Consider the following 25,953-nt stretch of genomic DNA (forward strand, 5'->3'; position numbering starts at 1 on the left):
TATGTTGTGCATCAGAAGGGAACATCTACATACACACAGTTACAATGCAGTTGTAATTCCAGAACATGCTACTGCATCTCTCAGACAAAGAAAAGCTACCCAGACATGGTAGTAGGGACTTCTAAGTTCCTGATGCCATTTTAGATCAGCTGCATGACACTATCTTCATTTTTCTCTAGACACAGAGGCCACTTGGAGAAAAAGAGAGTTTATTTATTTGAAGATTTTTTAAACACACTGAATATTTAACAAGTAGACCAAGTGTGGTAACACAGAACTCTGTTCCCATTGTCATCTCAATAAAAATCATTTTACATGACTATTCTATTGTGAAAAGTGTTTAAAAATGGCATAACTTAACACTAAACCACCAGTAGGCAACTAAATATCTGAGAATGTAAATAAGCTGATTTGGAGGAATCTATATACTTTAATATTAGTCACTGAAGGGTCAGAATTGAATGGTTTAATTCTCACTGAACAAAGAGATATTTTTTATAGTCTTCAGTATCAGAAAACATTTCTATTAATGATACACAATCCCAGTCAGAACCCAACGTGCTTATTTCCGACTGTATTTCTTCTAAAATAGAAATTAAAAGTTGCATGAAAAAAAATATTCGTTTCTACAGCACTTCAGACCTGAGTATTTGAAAACACACTACACAGATTATTAAAGTCAACCTCATACAGGCTCATGCAATGTTGCATTATAAATAAAGTAAAATCATACAGTAAATAAGAAGGATTGTGAGTATAATTTGTAGGATTCTGAAGTGGTCCACTTTAGAATCACTAATCCTTATCACTCCCCTTGAGTAAAACTGAAATACAGACTTTTTTTTCAAGGTAAAATTTAAACAAATGGGGGGGCTGAAAAAAATTCAGGGTAATCGTAAATGACTGACTGCCACCTGCTGTGCTTTAAGCTTCTTCTTTTGACAGATAAAATATCTCTCATTGTAGGTTAAATAAAATGCAAGAGATTTGTTCTTGTTAACAGGAAAACACATAACACAGAAATGAAAAATATTCTTCCCAGCAAGTGGAACAAACAGTTATATTTCCTAATAATAATTTTAAAGAATTGTCACATATAGACACCCACAAAATTTTCTGGTTTTATGGATTTCCTCAACTGTATATTTTACTAAATAACACATATACTGACTACCCCCTTACTTCTCCCACTAAATGAAAGCCTCACAGACCTGATGTGGTCGTACATAAAAATTTTTAAAGAAGCCTTAGGAAAAAATACTGTATTCTCCATCAGAATCCCTCCAAATAATTAATTTCTGGCAATAAGAACAGTGTTTACTGTACCGTGAAAACAATATTATGTATTCAGCCTTAGGAAGAACTTAATTTGTTTTACAGGTGTGAAGTCTGAAATGAACACTTGAAAATCTTCAATGATTGCAAATTAACAGTACAGCATTCACAGAAGAGATTTCATTTATTGCCAAATGTTTCTTACCTGTACTTGGTGTTTTACAGCATTCTAAACATCGAACGTACAAAACATCACAGTAGATCAGGGAGATATATATTAAAAACTTAATAATAATTACAATTAATTATTATTAATAAAATAATAATTATAATAATAAATTAACAATTATTTAATTTTTTTAAAAAATACAATTAATCATTGTTAATAAAATCTTTCATCTCCAAATTTCCCATTCTGCTGCTATCTTAAGAATTTTTTCCTTAAATTAGTAAGATTAGTTGGGAGTAATCTATTTTCTCATTATTTGCCCTTTCCAAAGAGGAAAAACAAAAAGCAACAGTGAAAGGAGGATAGGGATTTTAGCATAGCTTGAATCAAGAGGCTAAGTCTTTTCCAGTAACAACAGCTGAATGACAAAGATTTGTGGAGATTTATTATCATCGTAGTTACATCTCTGAGTAGTATTAACTAATTATGGTAGTTACTCCATAAATACATTACCAAAGGTAACTCCTGTCTTAAAGAGATCAAAGATTCTCATTGGTAGAGGAATAAAACAACACATGTTGTTTACCTAGTAATTTACCATATTACAATGCTTGAACCAAATAAAACCAAAACACTTTAGTTCACTGATCCTTGAGTGATACATCCTGATCCCAGCCGTGGAAGGGGAAGAAGATTGCAAAGAACATTTTTAGTAGAAATATGGATGCAATCTTGCAAATATATTTAGTACTGCAGATAAAACAGGAAAAGTATTTTGGAAATACTATCATGTATACCTACTATAATCCTACTGCTTAATTTTTAAGCTTAATTTTTAAGCTTTTCCTAAATTAAAATATGTTAATTTAAAGGAAGAGCTATCAATTCAATTTTTTAAAATTGCAATAAATATCCATATATATGAAGTTTTCCAAAACATTCCACGTTGCTAAGCAGGGATGTAGTAAGGGGAGAAATGTTTTACTCTATTATACCTGTTCCAAATAATGTAATGACAGGTTGATATATTTGGCTTCTGTCAGCAAGTGACCTCCAACTCCAGTCTTTGCAACACGTTCTGATCCAGCAAGGTCTACTAAGTGCAACTTGGAGCGTCTGACAGTTGCAGATCCAGGTTCCTTGCTGGAGACGTGAACAGTGAAAATGCAGTGAGATCGGCTTGAGGCTTGATTCATTGGTGTCTACAGTGAAAAGAAAGGAAGAACCCTCAATGTTCAGTGGGAAAATAAATTTAGGTTTTTATAGCTCGACAATCTGGCAATCAAAACCCCCTATCCCCCTGAGATCAGCTCAGTTGGTTAGAGTCTGGTGCTAATAACATCAAGGTTGGGGGTTTGTTGCCTGTCCAGGCCATTCACTTAGGAGTTGGACTTGATGATCCTTGTGGGAACCTGTGACTGTGTGATTGAGCACATTAGCAAAGCAAGTGGTCTTACTATGCTAAGGAATATTAGAAAAGGGCACCTTGATCATAGGGAAAGTTACTAACTCCTGATCTCTGAGAGGTTATCAATTTCCCCATTGGTGCCCACTTTTTTCCTTTTTTTTGTTTTGATACATAGCTACCACTATAACTAAGACTAGGACTTTCTATAAGGCTTCAGACTTTTGCATTATTACTTCTATCAAAAAAATTAACTTGGCAGAATCAGTGTCAGAATTTTATGTGACATGACAGAGTTTTCATATTCATAAAAATACATTAAATGTATTTATTTGGAATAAACTACTGCCACACTTCCTTAACTAGACACATGGAAATTTTTGGTCAATTTTTATAGATGCTCAGTTTTAGCATCACTTTAAAGGTTTTCTCAATGTACTTGAAATGCAGAACATAAAATTTTAAACAGTTCTCAGTTATTTAGATTTCAAATGACCATATGCCATCACATATGCACTTTTCTTTTCTTAAGAAGAGATATAAAATATCTTTAATCATCTAAAACACCTTTCATTTAGTTGTATGAAGATATTGTTAGAAACTTTAAAAGAATTCCTTAATATCCTCATTTTATAAATAGCCAAAGCTTTAGACTATGGAGATTAAAGGTTAGCATACAGATAGTATTTTTATTTATAAACTATAACAAGTATGACAACATTGTTTTCCGGGCATAAATGCAGAAAAATAGGAGACTGAAATAAATTAGCAAATTAATATTATTTACTTAGCAACTAAATCTATATTTATAGCTGCTGAAAAAGATGATAAAAAATCCTGGTTATATTGTCTACATTAATCTCTTGTCTATACTTTATTCCTCTGTTTTTCTGGAGTAAATATCTATGTAGGCATACCCTGTGATTCAGAATAGAAATACCAACATATTGCCTTTTTTTACATAGTCTGCTTGCAGATGTTAAAACAGTCTGCCTACTGCAGGCGCTGAAGATGTTGTCTTGTTAACACAGAAAAGACAGCTCTTAACAGAATGACTGCAAGATGAATAATCCTGTAACAGGAATAAATTGGATAGCTATACTGCTTGGTTCAATTGTCTTAGCTTCCATTTCCCCATACTTTTTTTCAGCCTTAATAGTGCCAGCAACTGAGCTGTTTTTGGGAACTGATTCAGTTCAAAGGAAAAAAAAATAAAGTCTGCAAACCATAGATATTTAATCTGGATTGGTTTCTCAATTCAGCCACAGCACAGCTATGGACAACTGTTCTAGTAAAATACCTGAAAATGGCAGCATACAGGGCGTGAACAAGTAGGTAGTGTGCAGGAACAGCATACACTTGTAGTTGTTGGTGAGAATTCTGTATGTAAATTACAGCCTTAGCACCATTTTCTCTTGGGCTGCTTTATCTAATAAAGGCAAGCTCAAAGGGAGAGGGAGAAGAATTTTGAACTTTAGTTTATACAGATGAGGAATTTTAGAATTTGCAGTCCTGTGGAATGAGCATCAGAACATCAGAGTGCCATGAGGTCTACAGAGGTGAGTAAATGAAGAGGAAGTGAGTTGTAGAGTTGGAATGAAAATAAATAGGCTCAGGGAAAGGTGACAAGCAAGAAAATACTCCAAAACTTACTTAAAATGCAGGTATACTACGAAAAAGTTATACGCTGTGAAAATGTACTTTATTCAGCAATTCTGATTCCATGATTAATCAGAACCAGCTTCACTTATTTTACTAGGACAGCTATAATTTTATTGCAGCTCTGTGAAGCAGGACTGGATATTTTATTTTTTTCCAGCTCAAAATCCACAACAGAATTAATATTTAAGGACATTCTCCTCAACAGAACTGATATTTGAGGACATTTTGCACTACAGACATGTAGTCATACTATACTGCAGACAAATCTAAGCAGACAAGTCTGAGATCAAATATCAATACAGATTCACCTGTGGAAGTAAAAAGTAAAGGTTGCTGTAAAAGAAGCAGAAGTTACCATACTTCTGAATATTCTTAAGCAAACTTGTGTTTCACTACGCAGCAAAGCCTCATGTATTTCAAAATGTGCTTTTAGTCACACCTGTTTAACTCCAATAGAGGCAAAAAAAAATTAAAAATTGAAGTATAAAAGAAAATAATTTAAGGACTCTGAGTTCCAAAACAGAGCAATATTTCTTCTATTCAGTCCTTACTGTCTACTGCAATACACTAGCCACAACTTTATTTTGTGTGTTCCAAGTAGATTTGGCTGGACTGGCCATTAGAAATTCTATTGCTTTTCTCTCCACAGCCTCCTTTTTTCATGTGAATGAAAAAATGAATGAAGCTGATTTGGGAGTCATTGGCTAGAATCCCAAACTCATATTTTTGTAAAGTCCTTCTTCAGAGTAGAATCATGGTTTAATAAGACACCAATACTCCATTAAACAATGTAATGCTATCTTTGCTTTGCAGTTCCAATATGTAGGAAGCTCTGTTAGAACTCTTGCAGGAAGCATAAAGCAATAAAAATTTAAACTGTTAAATGGGATGAGATCGTGAAACATTAATTGCAGTCATAATCTCCCACACTTTGCTTCTTTTACCACATAAGTAGATGAAAAGCATACAACAGAAATGATGACTTGTCAGCATATTCAGTCCAAAACCAAGCCTTTTTTTTGTTGTTGTTTGGTTGGGTATTTGCTATCTTAGATATGCAACTTCTGAGAATCACCATTCATCTTTTTAGAAAGTTTGAAAACTGAAAACTGAAAACCAAAAAACAAAAATTTCTGGACAGTGTCTCAGAGCCTACTAAAATGTTCCTTTAGTGGCTTTCAGAGTTCATTTTGGCTTTGTTAGCAGTATTCAAACCATATGTATATGAAATCATCCTCACACTAATTTGATGTGATGAAGGAAAAAAAAGAAGGAGGGGAGTGGCCTGGTTCTCAGCAGATGGTTGCTATTGTGAGAGTTATATATAGAACAACTGATGAGCAGCAGTTACTTACAAAGAAATAGTTTTTTTCCAGGAATTCTGTGACATCATAAACCACTTAAGCAGACTTTGGATGCCTTGTGATATCACAAGAACATTACAAAGGAATTAATGCCAGGTCATCTGTTGCTGCCAATTTGTGGCAGGGTAAAAGAGGAATTCAATAACATTTAAGATCACGACTTCATAAAGCAACAGTGTTTCATTTGGAAACAATGAACAAGGCATATTTGAAGCCAACCCAGACTTGTTTCTTTCCAGGACCAAAATATACCTGTTTGCTGAAATTAAATAAATTGTATAGAAACTTTGTGACTTTAACTATTACATTTATTCATACAGTGGTTGCAAGAAGGTGGTTTCTACTTAAATGAGAATCTACAGCACAGTCATCCTGCAAGAAACATCTGAGTTGGATGTTTCTGGCAAGGAAAATGTCATTAAAATGACCAAAAATTTGCTGGAGTCCAAGTTGTCCATCTTAACATAATTTTTACCTATTTTAAGTCAACAAAACACTGCAGGAATTCTTCCCTATGCAGGAGTTTATGTATTTCCCAAATATTTAATTTGTTGCCGCTTATTATAAATGTTGTTTTCACTAAGAATAGCCATAAATTGATGCTACTGGTCTAAATAAAGTTCTTAATAATTGAGGACCTAAGAGCAAGTTTCTTAAATAGGAGAAAGACGTGTGAAAAGCTGTTTGAAAATCACCATTAGACTAAGAGAAGCTGCTACTATTTGGAAGAATAGTGGGTTGATTATAGCTGCCAAAACACTCTGACAGAGAAAATACATAAGAATGTTCAGGACTGCTGGGACAAAAAGATTTTACAGGTGATAAATGCAGTTGTTCAGCCCTTATTGCAAACCATCTCCACTTGGCAGCTTATACCATTCCAGTGGAATCTTTTCTTCCTTGAATCAAAATATTTAGACAGTAGAAGAACGTGAATTCCCTGTGTGAGTAAATTAGTGACTAGCCAATGCATAAGTGAAGAAAGTCTGATTCTGAAATTTTGCATTTTTTTGAAAATGAAAAGGTACAAAATTTTCTTTAAAAGAGTATTTCTTTTTCCTCTTAAGGCTTTTTCACTTTTTAATTTTTTGAAGAAGAGCAAGTCAAAAGGGAAAAGTACTGATAGCATCCAAGACTCATAACAAATTGATTTTCTCCAATCTCATGCTACATTCAAAGGGATATCTGTAGGAAGAAGTTACGACAGCTACAGTCATTTCACAGTTCAGATGGATATCTCTGCCTAATGAATATAAACTCCACCAGTTCCAACAGAACCGAGCTATATGGAAGAGTATGTAAGTTGATGATAGGAGGTTCTCTCCTTTATATTTGGTAGATGAGTAAGACCTTAATATATCTTTAGTTTCCTTTCTAAATAATATGGTGCAAGTGAAAGGGCTCTTCATGTGTACTTAAGTACACTCGACATAGTCGAAATTGAAAAATTTTTGCTATGAAAATATAAGGATCAGAATAGGTGCAAACACTTCCTGAAAGCAATACTTTATCTTTCCATGTTTAATAGAAGTACGGTTTCACAGTTAGACCACAGGAGCTCAGCTAACTTTTAAAGTAATTAATACTCCCTCGTGAGGATATTATTAAACTTTATATTATATAGTGCCTTTTATCCATATAAATCCCAAAGCATTTTAACAACTATTCAAAGTAGTATGTACAACTAGTGATTTCTTCATCACACACTGAAATGAAAGCACCTGTGCTGAAATGACAATGCCATGTAGTGCTAATAATACCAGGTTTTTTGGAGTGGAAATAAATTAATAATTGACACCAATGAGGAATCTAGCAAAGCAGAAAATTTTAATTCCTTCTGGAATGCAGCGCTAACATGGATAACCATGCATTTTTTGTCAAGTGTCATTTAATCTCATATGTTCCCACATTCAAATCCTATTTTTCATATTGTATCCAATAAAAAATGCAGTCAAACACTACAAGGTCTTTCTAAATATATTCAAGAGAATAGCAATGGACAGTAAATACAAACAGAATGAGTCCAATTCAGAGGTCACAAGTCAGTCCCCACAGCTATCTTTAAATCTTTAAAAGTTCCATTCTTTCTTGAAATAAATGTATTTAAACATTGTCAAAAGCTTACTGCTTCCCCCATGTGTACTTTGAACATTTTAAATGATGGAACATAGAAAATACTGTGTAGTATGTTTGCAGTACCAATACGGCGTAGTATGTATGGTGTTCCAAATTAAAAAAATTAAGTACTATAGGTATAAAACCATATACTGAAACATCTCCTTCCTCATTAAAATGAAGTACTTTTTCATTAGAGGAAAATAAAAGTCTAGCTGTACATACAACTGCAGCACTCAGACACATTAATCTCAGATAAAGATTTTACAGTTTGGAAATCAATGCATGTCCTTGGGAGAGAGAGACTATCTTACTCTGCTATATTAAGAGAAATACTAAAAAAACCCAAGAATTCTCAAAATCACAGAGGTTTAGGCATGTTATTTCAAAGGACAAAGATCATAAGAGATTCCCATCACAAGAACTTAGAGAAGACCACTTCAGTTGAAGATATATTAACAGTAAACCAAAATGAAATGGTTTGTGAACACTACCTAAATGGCCAAACACTTATTTCTGCACAGGAGCTTTATTAAGATTCTGCTGCTACGACCTGTGTCATATTTCAAATTAGATTTTAAAATCCCCTGTTTGCATGCATATCAGATACCTAAATCAAAGCTGGCTTACAAAATTAAAATACAAAAAATGAGTTCAGATTTTATAACCTGTCACTGCAGATTCTCATGCATTCAAATGGAACAAGAAACTGGGCACTATGAGATAACCAAAAAATTTAGCCCTTACATTTGGCAGAGCTGCCAACAAAAGAATCAGTTTTTCGGGTTTGATCTCTGCCTATTTCTCTCTGGAAAAATATGAAACAAAAAATTCCTATTTGGATTTTTACATTACTAATTGTTTGTGCACAGATGTCTCCCGTCTTACCATTTCCACAACTTGTCAAAACTAGAGGAAAGGACCAGTTCTACACTGACTAATAAAGTAATCCTACAAAAATTGGATTAGCTTCCTTTTTTCCCTTCTCATGAGCTATATAGTTATGTGTGGGAAAGAAGTATCAGTTATAAATGTTCCCATAGGTTCTGACATTTAATAAATGAATGAATGAATGCAGCCTGTAAAATACGTCTAATGTTATGATCGCTTTCTTTTTAGCACAATCAGTAATGAAGGAAAAACGCAGCCTTCAAATCACAAGTTAGACTGCGCTAGCACAGGTGATGCAGAAACTAAATTGTCATTCTTATTTTCAAAATAATCAACTCTTCAAAGAAGGGTTATTTAAGGGATAAAGCATCAGACTGCAATTTTAGAGGCTACAGATTTCATATGTGATCCAAGACAGTTGTCTGAGCTTTTCCACAGCCAAACTTGTCATCATTAAAAAAGATGAATCAAGCATTTCTTTTACTTTCTTTTTTATTTAGGTTTATTAATCTTGCGTCTTTTTTTCAGTTTACTTAAGAGGTTCTAGTCTTGAGAGGTCAAAAAGTATTATCATCATTAAGATTTAAAAATATTAATCTCTGAAGAAGTTATGTTTTAGGTCATAAGTCCTCTTTCTTAGATGTCTACATTAATCTACCATTTTTGCAAACACTGTTCTCTCATTCTGATGTTATCATATAAAGTACCACAGCCACCTTAAGCGCAAAATGCCATCTAATAATGGGGATAAATTCTGTAATGCTAAGACGAAGCAGCAATCAGTAAGTTCACTGAACTGTACTGCAACATACCTGCTGCAATCATAAAGGAAAAATTTATGACATAAGTACATAAAAAAAACTTCTACAATGAAATCAACCTCAGTTGGAGTTTTTAGAATCATACTAGCATTCAGACTAAGCAAACTAATTATTGTTGCAATATGTGGTAGTTATTCCAAGCAAGTATTCTCAGCATTTTTTCTTTTCAGTATTTTTTATTAAAGATCAATGAAACAATAACTTTATAGTGTTTATATAACAAAAAACTCTTGCAAAAGCAGCAAAACTGATGTTGGCACAGCATTTGCTTACCCAAGCTATTTAGATTAGTGAATTCTCTACTATTCGGGTGCCACACAATCTGATATCTATTCTTATTGTTTTCTAGCAAGTACTAGCATGTTCCAAATAAAACTAACAAGTTGTAGATTTAAAAACAAGCTAAAGAGCATTTTCCTCATACAATTCACTTGTGACATGGAACCTTGTGTCACATGAGATTTCATGATAAAAATCTGGCAGGGTCAAAAAAGGCATCTGGGCAAATTCATGCAAAGAAAAAGTACAGCAAAAGTCATTAGTTGATAGTAGTCTGAAACACATACTAATGAAGACTGGGAGATTTTTTTTTTTTTTAAGTATCATTATTGACTTGGTTTATCTTTTACTCATCTCTATATATTTTGCTATTGGCCATTACCTCAACTTGACATTTAATGACTTACCATGTTTATTAGCCTTGCTATTTGTTCATAACTTTCAGTGTTTGGGATATATATTCTCTTTCCAAATACAAAACAAAATTGCCCTTTACAATTGCTGATTTATGATCCTGTCACCCAGCAGCGTATCATTCTTTAAATATTTGGTCTCATTTTCATAGAGGGCCTCTAGACTGATCAGAGATTTTCTGAAGATCTTTCTCCATACAACGAATTCTATTTTTCTGTTGACCCCAAGATTAGCTCAGCTGGTTAGAGCACAGTGCTAATAATGGCATAGATTGTGGGTTTGATTCCTTTATGGGCCATTCAGTTAAGAGTTGGACTTGATGATCCTTGTGGGTCCCTTCCAACTCTGAATATTCTGAGATTACTCACTATCATGATAGGTTTTAAAGCTTCTGAAATCAATGTTAACTTTTTGTCTCCCCTACTACACTGTTTCAAGTTCCTCTCCTCTACAATTTTTCCATTTCAATATCATGAAGCAGTGCCTTGACTCAATACTCATGTTTATTAACAGCCCTTAAATTGATTATTTCTTTCCTCTCAAAATGTAACTGTTGAAATAGTCCTTCTTGAGAAAGAAAAAACAAGTATTTGTTTTGACAATTTATATTTTGTAATCAACTGCTTCTTCCCCTGTGCTCAGGTGTACATGGTCAGCCAGCAAGAACACTACTTAACTATTTAATATGCTTTAAGTGTCTTCCTTGTCAATGATTTATGATATATCTTTTTGGTGATACAGATACAGAGGAAGAAAACCCACAAAGTTCTAAAATAGAATTAACTGTATTGTAGTAAAGACACATTGTCAGTGCTCACTTTTTACAATACACTTTTTATATTTACATTCCTCATCCAAGCATAAAAATAAGGTAAAAAAGAACCCTACAGATTTTGGATATAGAAACACTTCATTTTAATTTTTCAGAATCAGTAAAAACACGCTTGTCTTTGCATATTCGCATATATTTATTCTGAATTTGCTTTGCACTACCATTTGGGTTTTTTGAGTGTTTTTCTGTTTTTTTTTTTTTCCTTTTGATTTGGTTGTTGTTGTTGTTGTTATTTGTTGAGGGTTGTTTTTGCTGGATTTTTTGGGGTTTTTTTTGTTCTATTTTTACACATAACACAACATGTTTATGCAATAAAAAGAAAAAAAAGAAGGGACTGATAACTTATGGTAAGCACTTCAAAGGCAATTTAGTACTTAATCATAGAATCATGAATGATTTGGGTTGGAAGAAACCTTAAAGATCACCTAGTTCCAACTCCCCCTGCCATGGGCAGGGACACCTTCCACTAGACCAGCTTACTCAGGGCCTCATCCAAGTTGGTGTCAAACACTTCCAGGGAAAAAACTTCTGTGGGAATTGTAGCTGACAATGCTGTGTAAGGGCGTGTTTTCTAATCTTTAAACGTATATGTAAGATAATATGTGCCACATTCAAAAGTCAGGCTATACTTTAGGAGAACTTTTGTATTCTAGTTATTTGAATTTCGGTAAGTTAAGACATCAACAACCACCAATCAGATTCACTATGGGAAAACAGAAAGCTCTTTGCAAAGTGAAAGCTGTCATCAGAAAGAAGCTTATTTACTTTCACTGTGGAAATACACTCAGAAAGAATATACTAATTTATCTCCAAGGACTTCCAAAATATACATCTTATGTGGAGAGGTTTATGACCATTTTAACTCTGGTGGCATTAAGGAGGATTTGGAGCAGCAATTCTCACCTCAGCAATCATTCTGTTGGTGTCTCCCAAGAAGAGTAGGTTTAAGGCTTCCTCTTCATTGGTCGCTTGCTGAAGAGACAAGTTTTTCAGATGAATGTTTTGATCAGAGTCTTCCATTATTGTCACTTTTCTATGTGGAAAATAAAAAACAACCACCAAATGAAAACTATATATTTGTTCCATACTTTCATTTTGATTGCATATACCTAAAAGGTGAAATCTAAATCAATCATGATGAAAGAACTAAAGATGTGAAAAATAAATGATACCCATTAAAGGAAGTGTTGATTTTTTTAATGTCACCTTCTTTTTATTCCTTTATTACAAACCTTCACACAGAAAAGGAATATATGAAATCTATTAGTATTAGAGAAAGCTTTAGGATTTTTATTTTAATGAGATATAGTAAACTCTCAAGAGCAAGAGGTTAGATGAATCATCACAAACAAATAATAAGTGAGGGTTTGTTTTCTATTACCAAGCACAGATGATACACAAAACATACCATAATCTTGATGTACAAACAGGCATGGAATATTTCAGAATCAACACATCTGTAGTCAACATGTTTCTAATAACTTTGCATTTGTAAAGACTATTTCTCCTTTCATTCTTCTTAAATGGTAGTAACTACAACTGTAAATTATCCCTTTCTTAAATTAAAAGCAAGAAAACAGAATGATTTTATTTATTTCCACTGACGTCAGAAACACTCTTAGCTGTACTTCTATAAGCCGTAAAGTTCACAGAAAGGAAGTTAGATGCAAGTAGCAAGGATATGGCAAAAGCTCTAAGAGAGCTGTTAAATATTACTGAAAACCCCACTCATTTATTCAAATAGTCCTTTAACATAAGAATTTTTTTCTTTTGAAATGGTTGCTTAAAGTTAAACTTTACTGGCATTACTGAGTAGCCATTAGGATCTCCTCATTTGGAACATTTTTTAGTATCCAACATGGAAGCCAAGTAGTTGCCTCACTGGCTTTGGAAAACTCCCAGAGGGAAGAATCTGTTAAAATGGAAGTACACTAAATTTGAGGATAAATAACCTATGCTTCAGGGTGAATTACATGTTCTGAGACAATTTAAAACAAGCAAGTTAGAACTTCTTTAGAACTTAGAGGTTTTTTTTATAAAAAAACCTATTTTTTTCTGTGTAAGTATAGATAATACTTTATATCTATACATATACACCTATATGTATACATATATGTATATACATTCTTTTTCACGTTCTTCAGGGTTAACCACAAGAGGGAGTATGGGGCTTGAGTTTCTATCAGTAGATAGTTCTTGCATGTTAATTACTTCAAGTTGCTTCAAAACCAGAAAGATATGGTTTTGTTCTGTTTTGTCTTTTTTTTTTTTTTCCCCAAACTCACAGAATCAAATCAAGCATCTAAGCAGCATTCCATAGCATTGCACTTAGATATTGGGGAAGTAGTTCAGTCTGATGGTCAAAACATTTGAACAGATATACAGAAAAAATTTTAACAATTGCAATATACTCACTATTTTCAAGAATAAACACATGTAAAAGTACACACAATGCTTCTTTAGTATTCATAACAATTGCTTTTCCATGTATGATAGCCTTATTTTGTTGTGGTAGTGTAAGACATTACTAATACAGTCAGAAAACTCAGCTTCCCCATTCAAAGCATAAACCCCAAAGCCTAATTCTGCTCTTGCTTTGTCAAGTTGTATTCTATCTGCAATTCCACCTGTGCATGCATGACACAGTAAAGCCCAGAGTGGTTCTGACTGCAGTACGATGCTCTGACTAATTTTAATATTTGAAATTGCATGGTAAGCACCATCTACCTATTTTTACAATTTAGGAAAACAATATTGTTTTATTATGCACATTTGGCATTGTATTTAAACTTTTAAGGATCTTTTCAGTCTACACTTTGATCAATGATCATTCCAGCTCAGAATATTCTGTGATTCTGTGAAATAATTTCCAGAGAAGTAAGATGTTAATTTGGATGTAAAGCTCTGGAAGATTAATATATCAGAAAGGAGACAGTGCAGACCTCACAAAACAGTGACAGCCTCCTATATGGTGGCCTTGCAACTATTAGGAAGATTTCCAAATGGAAGCCTACATTTGCACATCTAGAGAGGCATCTATCAAAAATTCCTCAGAATAGTATGTTCTAAAAAGACAACAAAATTATTTTTTACAATGTTATAAAGTTACTATATAGCATGATAATAATTTCTAGAGTACATTTGCTATATTAGTAAAATCTTTACATTTCATGGCTCTAACTTGGGTGGAAAAATTCTGTGAAGTTATCCATAATGACTGAGAGAAGGCAGAGACAAGGTTTTGTATTCTTTATAAACAAAGAATTTTTTCCATTTGGCTTAAGGGATGGAATTAGTAACTGGCTAGGAAGCCTGTAGGATGGGACCAGGCTTTCTTATTAGCTCCAGCCCTTTCCTGCATCAGCCGAGCTGCCATTAATGCAGGAGAGCCTTGCACACTGAATGCTTTAATTTATGAAATTCTTGTTACTGGCAAACAATGAACTTAAAGCTACCTTTGATTAATTAACACCGTCTCATATGTTATATAAATAATAAGAAAACCTCTTAAAATATTTTGGAAAAAATTACGATTTTAAAAATCAAGTTTCCTATTATTATATCCATCTCTAGGGCTTAGAATTGAAGAAATCTAGAACAATATTAAAAACTTTATAAACAATTAAAAATTAATCATAATGATACAAATAAATAATATATGAGAATATACACCTTCTATGATAATACATGAGGAGATATAGTGATACTACTTCAATGTGAGGAGGAGAGTATACAGCCAATAATAAACTTAGGAAAAAGATAAAAGAGAAAAGCAGCAAGCATGCATCTTGGAGTCTGTCTAGAAGAACAGAATAAATTAATGGATAAGTATAGCTAATGACTTGTAAAATTGCAAGGAGCTTTAGGTTTTAAGAAAGAATGATCAAGATAATAATTTTATAGATCACCCCAAAAAAATGATCTTTCAGAAGTACAACTCCCTGAATACCACAATAGAGGACAAAGTCAACACTGATTCAAGAGGCAAGGCTACAAAGTTATTCAGCTACCAACACAACTTTCAATAGAACACAGATATGATTTTCCATTGAAGTATAGAACTAGAGCATAATCTCCTTGCCATGTGAGACACGGCAGAATTATGAGATGAGTAAGTATTTGTGCAGGCTGTTTGCTTGACACGTCATATTGTGATAGGAAGTCCTTCCCACTGTCTCCAATGGATTCTGTCGTGAGTCAACAAAAACACACTTTGGTTGTCCTGCATGTAACGGACATGACTGGGAGACTTACACATTTAGGAGTGAGTGACTCACACAACAGTGACCCTGAGCAGGCACAGCCTGTGATGTGCTGCACACACAGAGGGGCATTCAGGCCTGTGTCGCACTGTGCAGATCCCTTGGCTGCACAATAAATACACTAAGCTCTCATAAGAATACCTTTTAGAATGGAACTGTTTTCTTGTAAGTAAATTTTATAATAGCTCAAAAGGCCAAAAGGGAGGGCTTCTCTTCATGGACTGGAACTGTACTGCTCTGTGCAGTGCACCGTGGAGAAATCCATTCAGGCCCTGTCCAATGCTGCACAAATGCAGGGCACCCAGTACCTGATGGGATGTAATTTACTTGCAACCTATATTCCTCTTCTTATTCTAATTGAAGCAGTTAAATTAGTAAGCCATTTGTTGTCAGGGCTCTCTTACTGAGATCTGGAAAGAGCTGTGCACTGTCTCTCCCCCTGACATGACCGTGCTGAACAAGGAGTCCAAACTGAAACAATGAGACTGGTGGTTTGCGTAACAAAAAAACATATAAAATATGTTAGAATTTGCAGACAACTGCAATAATCTCATGTACCAAAAAAAAAAAAAAAAAAAGTTTGTTAAACAGGCTTTGACATTCGCAAGCAAAGTTGCCTTGAATTAATTTATTCATCAAATGCTTTTAGAAAAGTCACCTTGGAGAAATTTCACTGATTTCTTACTGATTTTCAGAAAACAAATCAACATAAAATCTGGGTGTAAACAAACAATATATAATGTATGCTGAAGTTATTGTATACATTTAAAGTATAGTTCGAACTGTAACGAAAAAAATCATAATCTTCAAAGAAATGATTCAGAACAGTTTTAAGCTGTCTCCTCATTAACAAACAGAAAAGCTTAACCTTACAAAAATATATTTCCTATATATGTTGAAAATTATTCCTTTAGCCTTTTTTATTTTATCCTTCTTTGTTAATAGAATAGGAATTATTATACTAGTTGTTTTAGTTTTCCATTTCAGTAGTTTGGTATCTCTTAAAGTCCTTGGAGAGCAGAAGAGAACAGAAGAGTACAAACCCATTTGAGGTAGTTAACCAATATCCAGTTACAGATTTTTTTTAAAGTGAAAATATTTCATATTGATCCCATAAAACATAACAATTCTAATATATGTTACTAATATACATTGATACACCCATCATTGTTGATGTTTGAAGTTAATTGGCTCTTAGCTTCAAGTGTGGTTTTCTTTTTTAAAGTCTGACAGCATCACACCTAAACTTCCACATCTCCCTCTCAAAGAGGACTTTATAGAAAAAGTGGGGAATCACTTATGCTGGTTTGAAGTTCAGATTGCATTTTCCCTTGGCTATACAGAATCATAGAATCAATCGTGGCGGAAAAGACCTCTGAGATCATCAAGGTCAGCCCTTGATCCAACACCACCATGGTTATTAGACCATGGCACTAAGTGCCACAAATCACTCCTGATTAATGGTTGTCTAAGATCCCTGAGAAGTAGTTCCTCAACTACTGCAGTTTAAAGGCTAACATTCTAAGGCAAACCAGCATTAATTTTAGTTTGCCTTCACATGCAAGAGGGTCACCTGCTGTAGGACAGGTAAAGAGGTAACTTATTAGTTGTCTATGACTTAATCAAGTCATTCTTGACTAATAGTTGTATAACCTCCTTCTTTACTTTATGGTAATTATTCATTGCCAAGAAAATTCTTACTTCTTAATAAATAATACAAACTAGTTAGGAAGAGTACTGGTAGGTTGTAACTAAAGTGAAATTTGTTAGATTCAGTAACATGAGTTATATAAATTACAAATACACTACAACAGAGAATCTGTTGGAGATGAAAAGCTTTTACACAAATTCAGAGCTTCAGAAAAATATTCCTAATTTGAACAGTCCTGCAAAATGTTTTTGAAAACATGAGGTGGCAGTAAGTATTTAAATAGTCTTCTACCAGCTGTATTTTATAGCAACAATTTTATACTTTTTACATGTTTGAAAACAATCATAATTTCCTTGCATAAACATGGAACTCTCTACAGCTACAAACAGAATTAGATTGTCAATATTAAATTTAATTTTTGCATTCTAACAAGTAAGATTCTTCAAAGGTTTTTTGCATCTGCATATGCTGGGTTTCAGCTACAATGTCACAAAATTAAAACACTGTCAGTTTTGTATAAGCAAAACAAGTTAAAATTGTAAACTAAGACATTTTGAATGAATCATTAAGGTATATAAAAGGATATCTTCTATGGGCTACATGTAATATCATTACATCAAGAAAACTGTTTTCTCTCCATTAAAATTTTAATGTGCAGATATATAAACTACATTTATGCATTTTTCAGGAATTTATTTCCAGAAAACCAGGGATTTTTTTTTTGTGAGAGTTTCTTCCCTTCTCAGCTGGCAGACTCTAATGAAATGATTAAAGATGAAAATCTCATAGTCTACAGAAAATACTAAGTATGGCTACACACAAAACCTTAACTTCAGCAGCTGAGATTCCAAATCTAATCATGCAATGGACAATTTTTAAAAAGTTTATTCATTCACTTTGCCTTAAACATCAAATACAATTTTATGTCTCATTTTTCATGTATTAGCAACAAGCCTGTAGTGCGCTTTTCATAACTTCTATTACCTGAGTGCAATCTGTGTTTATTCTTTTCATTGAACTGGTAACACTAACCCATTAACATAGAGTTTGCTAGACAGAAGTACATATTTCTAATTCAAATTCCATCCCCTTCTTTTGCAGCAATATGGATAAAAAATTATTCTTCCAAAACAATCTGCATACTTTATGAGGTTTACTAATCTTTTTGCTTACTCTTCTAAAAATGACACATTTCTTAAATACTCTTCTTGTCCATCTTAAATACTTGGGAAAGTATCAGGACTGACTGCTAATATTTACCCATGCACATTGGGTAAATACCCTGCCTTTGGCTTTGTATGGTGCTTAAAGCCTAGATGATCTGCTGTGGAGTTCAACAGAAAATTATGCACCATGTGACCCTTTTACAGTACAACAAATACTAGTTCCTTTTAATATTCTCATTAAATATACACTTTCAAACAAACTTGAGAAAGTCAGGTTATTTAGTATTTTGCTACAAGGTTTTAAGCACATAAAATTCTCAGAAATATTAAATACATATTAGATAATAAACATCTGATAAATTTTAAAATATGTGATTACTATTTACATGTAACTTCTATTTTGTCATATGTGAAAATTATTCGATTAATTAAAATAATTAATCATGCAACTACCCATTCCTGCAATTCACAATCTCCTTCCAGCTCAGAATGACACTATATTTTTTGAAATTTTGAATTCTCAAACTACAATATTAAAAAATAAACAAAAAATATTGTATGAATTAAATACTCTTACAGATGTGGTGGTGCATACCCCGTTTCCTGCCCCTGACTGCATTATGAGTTAATATGACTAGTGAAGGTACAGTTTTAGTGTACAGAACACATTTAACTGACAAATGACGTACTGGAAATAATAATGTCCACATACAATAAAACCTTAAAGCACTTGCTAAGATTACTCTGCACAGAAAAATTTACTCTCACTAAAACCCATCCTGCAATAGTATACACTATGTAAATTTACAGATAATTATGATTATCCCAGTGTGCTTTATCCTTAATTTATAACCAAATTATCAACATTTATTTTTAAATAGCCTAATACATAACAAGGAGTTACTCTTAAGCTTAATTGAATCACCATACATAAACCAATTTGGAGACTCTAAAATTCATAATTATTGGCAGATAGTCAGTACTTAGTTTCAAAACATGAGATATTTTCCAGGCTATATGACCCCCAAATATCTGTTTCAATTAAATTAATCAAATTAAGTTTATTTGAATGGAATAAATTCAGTTTCATAAAATGTCAAATGAAACTACTTCAAATATTTCAAATAACTTAATAAATCATATTAATAATGTAATAAACTTGAATAACTTAATAGCATTAACTTTAATAAGCTGAATAAAGTGTAACAGACTTTTTTTACATAAAACCTTGAAAAAATCTGCACTGTAAAAATGGGCACAAAAATTAAATTATTACCCAAATTAGCCTCTGATGTAAATTTTTTGTCTGCATAGCACAGAAAGCAGACAATAACTTAAATTAAAATTCTAAACTTTGCCATGAAAGACACTGGTAAATATACACAGTCTTTATAGCACCAATGTGTCATAAGGTGCTAAAATTTACTTCCATTTTACAGGTGAAAAAAGCAAAACAATGAGACCAATTGTCTCATACTCTGTATTTGTCTGCTGCCTTCCTAATCTCTAGACTAGTTCATTTTATAAAGATCAATCTTGAAAATTTTTTTTAAGTATGTCCTAGATACCCCACATTGTGTAGAAAACTAAAGCTCTATTCTAACACAATAAAATATTGTGTTGGAAGACTTTTTTAATAAATAAAATTCTTTTAATAGTATGTAAATAACATAATTAGACATTTAAATATAAAATTTTATTGATTTTCAGTTATTTTCTCATTGCAAGTTTTCAGTTCATTTCCTGCTCTTATATTAGCAATTATTTAATTGCTATTTACATGTTTCTGTTACCATTATGTTGAGTGATAAAGTTTATAGTGCCCAGCATTATTTCGAAACATTTGCAAATCCAGTCAACAACTCACTTATTCATACACATTTACTGTTTGCTTAGTTATTTAAAGAATAGCAAAGACTATAAACTATTATTTCAGACTTGGAAACTAGGATTTGGATTTCCTACAAATTAGAAATTTTTAATTTCAGCAGGCTGGAGTGTTCATGACCTACAAACCTTTATTTACTACCCTTCTCCAAGTATTAGTAAGTGCTGGTGTTTGACCAATGAAAACTATTGTAATAATCAGCCATTCTGAAGTAAACATCCTGTTCTTTGGAGTTCCTTGTGGCCTATTTTCTAGCTGTTACTTACCTTATTTCCTCAAAGCATATTCTAGAAAAATATAATTACCCTTGAAGGAAAAGGCCCAAGTAGAAGCAGGGAGCTTTTCTCACTACTATTGCAAGGAAATAATGCTTGTTACATATGTCTCTGCCCCACACAGTCATGTATACCATACAGAGACAGGCTGTCATGAGAAAAACAAGTACCTTCTCTTGTTTTCAGTGGCTGCAAGAGATCTCCTTTGCAAAGTACACTTTTAATATTTTCATCTTCAGTTACTCCCATCTAGTCTCCCCAGCCTCTATACATACAAAATTACAGAAAATTAAAGCAGTGTTGATAAAATGAGAAAACAAAGTATACTGATTAAATTAACACTGAGATCAGTAACACAGCTGCAAAAAAGTCCCCAAACAATGCTACAGGGTATACGAAAATGATTCCTGTTGGTTTTGATGATTCTCTTAAGTAGTCCTATTACTTACGGCAAATCTTCCAATCTGGAGGCCTCATGCCTTGGGTCCAGCAGATCATAACCACATTCATTGTAGATTTCTAAGTAGGAAACATGAGTTGTATACACTTTACTGCTGTCCTGGATAAGAAAAGGAAAAAAAAAATAGAAAAAAAGGAATTGCTATAAAGAGAAGTCAGAGTTAGATTAGATAACAAATTTATCGCTACTGCTTTTATGTTAATTTCTCACTCTGTCTCTTTTTCTTTTCCTGGGTATATAATGTATACCAATACATTATCAATTTGTTATAATTTTCATATTTTCTGTTATCATATATATAAAAGCTTAAGGAAAAAAAAAGAAAAAAACCCAATAAAACCCACCCAACTAAAACAGACACATACACACACACACACATAAACCCCACTAAAACAAAAATCCCCCCCAAAACTCCACCATGCCCATGAGTTTAGCCTGGGATTTTTAACTGATTCCTTATACCTAGAAAAGTCTGTGTACATTTAGAACATGGGAGCCTGCTTACAGAACAATGCAACATGACCTTTTTCACATCTACACCAAGAAAAGAATGCTATTATAAAAAGGTAAACCCTCCTATTATGGATAGAAAAACTAAGCTTTAAAAAAAAAACAAGCAAGGGACAACAAAAATAAGATTTACTCCATTTAGAAACATCAGATACATACTGCTTTTCACTCTCTTTATTATAACATTTAAACAGTGTATATGATGTCGCTGTTCTCTGCAATCACATTTTTTTTGGTATATTACATTGCCAAAATGTAATTTAACACAACTGGGGTTTGCAGATAGAACTTTCTCCTGCCCCAAACCTCAAAATAGTGGGCTATGATTTCCAAAATAAAAAAAAAAAAAACAAAAACCAGTCACTTCTTTTCACAGACAGATGAAGCCACTGTGAAAGCACTCATATCACAGTAGAAGCTTAATAATCCAATCCACTGCTGTTGTTTTGCAAAATACTTCAAGATATAACTTTTCATTTTCATTGAATAGTTATTTCCTGTGGGTTTTTATTTTATTGATAATGACAGTTCACTATTTCAAGGGATATGACTTAAAAGATACACTACAGATGGATGGAAAAAATGAAGTAAGAAACTGTTCAAACAGGAAACTGTGGAAATATGAGAATTTCTAAATTAAAAGGAGATGTTATTAAAAACAAAGGGTTTGATTTGCTTCTCATTTAGGGTAAAAAGCTTTCTTTCCTTGGTTTCAAATTGCATTGTCTTTGTGCAACTCAGAGCTTCACAAGTCTTGTATTTTGTGTCCCTGATTTCATTGTCTCCTGTTTCATACTACTTAGGGTTAGAAGGCAGATGTCTTGTCTACTATGTCAGCATCTTCCAAAGCACAGTTGTAGATATAAAGAAACAGGTGAAAGATATGAAAAGAAAAGCAAGTGGAAAGATAAAACACCAAGAAGAGATTCTTTACGATGCACCAAGGAAGAAACACAATGATTTGGAGGCAGGAAAACAGAAATATCCTTATAAGCATAATCAGGAATAGCTTCTGATTCAAAACCCAGGGAAACTTTTTTATTTCTGTAGAAACTATGTGCTGAGAAGATGACAAATAAACTAGTTAGTTTTCATCTTATTTTGTTTTTATGACATAATTAGCATTAGAAAAGAATGTTGGTGTGCTGACACTGTTCATTGCCGGCAATTGCACAATCAACCTGTTCACTTTTCACCACAAAAGTCCTCCATGGGGTCATGTGAATGCAGCAGAAGGTCTAAGGCAACATGATCACATGGGGTTTTATTTCATTTCCATTGCCACAATAGCAAGCTTTTGTGCACCTGCAATATTATGTGTACTTTTATGTGCCAAAGCCATACTTCCACAGAGCCAAAGTAATTATTTACTGTAGTTAACCCTTACTGAGATGGGGCATGTTAATGGGACTGAGACATATACCCTTATGAATATGAATTGGTACCCTGTATTACATGAATGACAGAGTATAAAAGTACAGTGTAATGATTGATGCGGATGCCAAATAATATTTAAATTGGTTTAATTAAATAGCTTTGTTAAAATGTGAAGATTAATCTTTAATGAGTCATAGGCCTGGTGGAATAAATGAAGAGACAAAACATAAATTACACAAAACTACTCTCTTCACTTTTGCCTCCTATAGTTATAAAAGCACCAGAATGATTGACTGTGTTCACTCATGTAAGTATTTCAGACACTAAAGGAAAATGAAATTTCTTGCAAACGTAATAAACATAAGGAACAATCATTGTGCTTACACACAAAACCAGAGTGGAGCTGATATAAGTGTTAAGAGAAGGATAACCAATTATGTAATCTGAATGTATGCTGCAGCAATCAAAAATAGCATGGCTCTTGAACCTACAAAAAAACCCCTCCATTGATGTCCATTATTTTCAGTCTATTGCAATAAGCCAGGTAACCAAAATTATTACAAATGTATTCTTGCATACAGTATTGTGTCAAATTAGATACTTTCTTCAGCATTAATTTTAGGGCTTCCTCTAAACAGAAACAGCCTCTTGCAATAGTTAAGTATCTGTACACTGGACATTAAATATAAACAGAAAACATGTTCCATACCTTCTGCAGTTGATCAAAAATGTAAGATAGAGTCCTGGGAATAATGCCTCGATCACTGTAACGTTCTGCTCCTCCTGTGATGGTAAAAGTTTTGCCACTGCCTGTCTGACCATATGCAAAGATAGTACCATTATATCCAGCCAAAACACTATACAATCAAGAAAAGAGAAGATAATTATTGAGTCAGAACGTATTTTTCACAGTCAACTTTGTATAGAACCAAAATACAATTAACAGTAATTCTTAATTATGTAGCAGCTGCCTTCGGTAATAAAGAACACACTTCAAGATATGTATTCTAGAATCTATAGAATTTAAATTCTCTAGATCTGAAGGACTTTCTGAGGCCTTGACTTACCCCATCATTCAATATCATCATTAGTTGATCATACTTATTACTATTTACACTATCTTTTCATAGTGTTTTCTTTGGCTTATGATTTTTTTGCAAGGATGATATTTAGTCTCTTTAAAGTCTGCAGAGGTCAGGAATACACAACAGCTCAAGAATCTAGAAATATTTCACATGCAACTTCATTCAATGCAAACAGAGAAAACTACATTGTGGTTAGAAACTCATGTAAGGATACAGTTATACAAGGGGTCATTTTTATTCTGGGAATACTACTAAACTATCAGACTGCTCTCGAATGAGGGTGTGCAGGAGAACCTGTGCTTAAATCAGTGTAGTAAAGTCTTCATTTACTGTGAAAACACACAAAACCTCATTGGTAATAGCAAAGTTTTCTGTTACAACTGTGATTGTACAAGAAGTTTCTGTGGAACAGCCATAACAGCTGTGCAATGACATAGCATGAAATGCCATTTAGACTCATCATGTTTTTCCACATCTCTTACTTCTATTTGCAGAAGTGCCTAATAAAAGTCTAGTTCAAATATCTTTCTCTAATTCACCACACTTTCACCATTGACTTCCATCTGATTTCCACCAAAACAGTAGATAAGCTTAATAAACTTAAATTTTGGATTTGATTTACTGTGCTTAAGGACCTACTACTTCTGTTAAACAAAATGAAAAGCTACAATTTTTCCTGTGCATTTTGTTTATTGAAAAATTGATAAATAAGCTAAGATTTTAATAAATAGAAAGAGGGCAAACAACCCTTGCATAAGAGGAAAAGCAACATATATATAGATAGCTGCTGGTCTGGCGCCACAAGAGACGCAATGATTCTCCAACTTACTAAAGTTTATTTAAAGGCCTGAGTAGTTGCCAATTTGCTTATTTTAATCCATTACAGTAGGATGTCAGAGACAAAAGCAGAAACGTTGAAAAGAATTACAGCGAACATCTGCTCCCAAAAACCAAAATGCCCAGAGTTTATACAGATTTTAGACTCCAGATGTTAAAAATCAAAATAATTATTATTATAAAACACCTCATTTATCTACCTTAGTAATTTCTAGTGTCCACTGTCACAGTATCTGAATGCTGAAGACAGTAATGAGTAGTCAAAAGGTAGGGGGTATCAACAGAACTCAGAGACAGCAGATTCAAAACAAGCAAGGGGAAATGATTCTTCATGCAGAACGTAGTTAAGCTGTTCAACTCTTTGCCATGCCATGTTTTGGATATTAAAATTTCACACAGGTTTCAGCAGAGATTGGATTAAATCACAAGAAAAAATTTCTCTCAGGGCTACTAAACACTAGAAAACAGAAAGTCCCTAAACTACAAATCATAGAATCAGCTGGGTTGGAAGGGACCTCTGAGATCAAGTCCAACCCTTGATTCACTACTACCATGATTATACACCATGGCACTAAGTGCCACATCCAGTCTCATCTTAAAAACCTCCAGGGATGGAGAATCCACCACTTCCAGCCCATTCCAATGCCTGATTATTCTCTCTGTAAAGAATTTCTTCCTAATATCTAACCTAAACCTTCCCTGGCAGAGCTTAAAACCATGCCCTCTTGTCTTACCAATAGTTGCCTGAGAGAAGAGACCAACCCCCACGGCTACAACCTCCTTTCAGGGAGTTGTAGAGAGTGATGAGGTCTCCCCTGAGCATCCTCTTCTCCAGGCTAAACAACCCCAGCTCCCTCAGCCTCTCCTCATAGGACTTGTGTTTGAGTCCCTTCACCAGCCTTGTTGTTCTTCTCTGGACCTGCTCCAGCACCTCAATATCCTTCCTGAACTGAGGGGCCCAGAACTGGACACAGTACTCCAGGTGTGGCCTCACCAGTGCTGAGTACAGGGGAAGAATCACTTCCCTGGATCTGCTGGCCACACTGTTCTTGATAGAGGTCAGGATGCCATTGGCCTTCTTGGCCACCTGGGCACACTGCTGGCTCATGTTCAGCTTCCCGTCAATGCAAACTCCCAGGTCCCTTTCTGCCTGGCTGCTCTCCAGCCACTCTGTCCCTGATGACTAAAGACTAACAGGATACATGGGGAAGCATG

At 33.7% G+C, this 25,953-nt stretch overlaps 1 protein-coding gene across 9 annotated transcripts in view; it reads right to left on the minus strand.

Annotated features, from left to right (window-relative positions):
• The window catches only part of KIF6 (kinesin family member 6), a 163,770-nt gene that overhangs the window by 127,477 nt on the left and 10,340 nt on the right, over positions 1–25,953 (minus strand). For all 9 annotated transcript variants that reach the window (XR_001873445.1, XR_001873447.1, XR_001873446.1 and 6 more), the window contains exons 4-7: positions 23,526–23,673; positions 20,919–21,028; positions 12,131–12,260; positions 2,440–2,646 (exon numbers count right to left, since the gene is read on the minus strand). Coding sequence is in view for 5 of the 9 variants with exons in the window: in XM_017806658.1 (XP_017662147.1) it covers positions 2,440–2,646; positions 12,131–12,260; positions 20,919–21,028; positions 23,526–23,673 (595 nt within the window). In the remaining 4 variants the exon portion in view is untranslated. The remainder of the gene's footprint in view (positions 1–2,439; positions 2,647–12,130; positions 12,261–20,918; positions 21,029–23,525; positions 23,674–25,953) is intronic.

Source organism: Lepidothrix coronata, unplaced genomic scaffold, assembly GCF_001604755.1.
Source record: "Lepidothrix coronata isolate B3197 unplaced genomic scaffold, Lepidothrix_coronata-1.0 Scaffold16, whole genome shotgun sequence".
In the NCBI taxonomy this organism is placed as follows: Eukaryota; Metazoa; Chordata; class Aves; order Passeriformes; family Pipridae; genus Lepidothrix; species Lepidothrix coronata.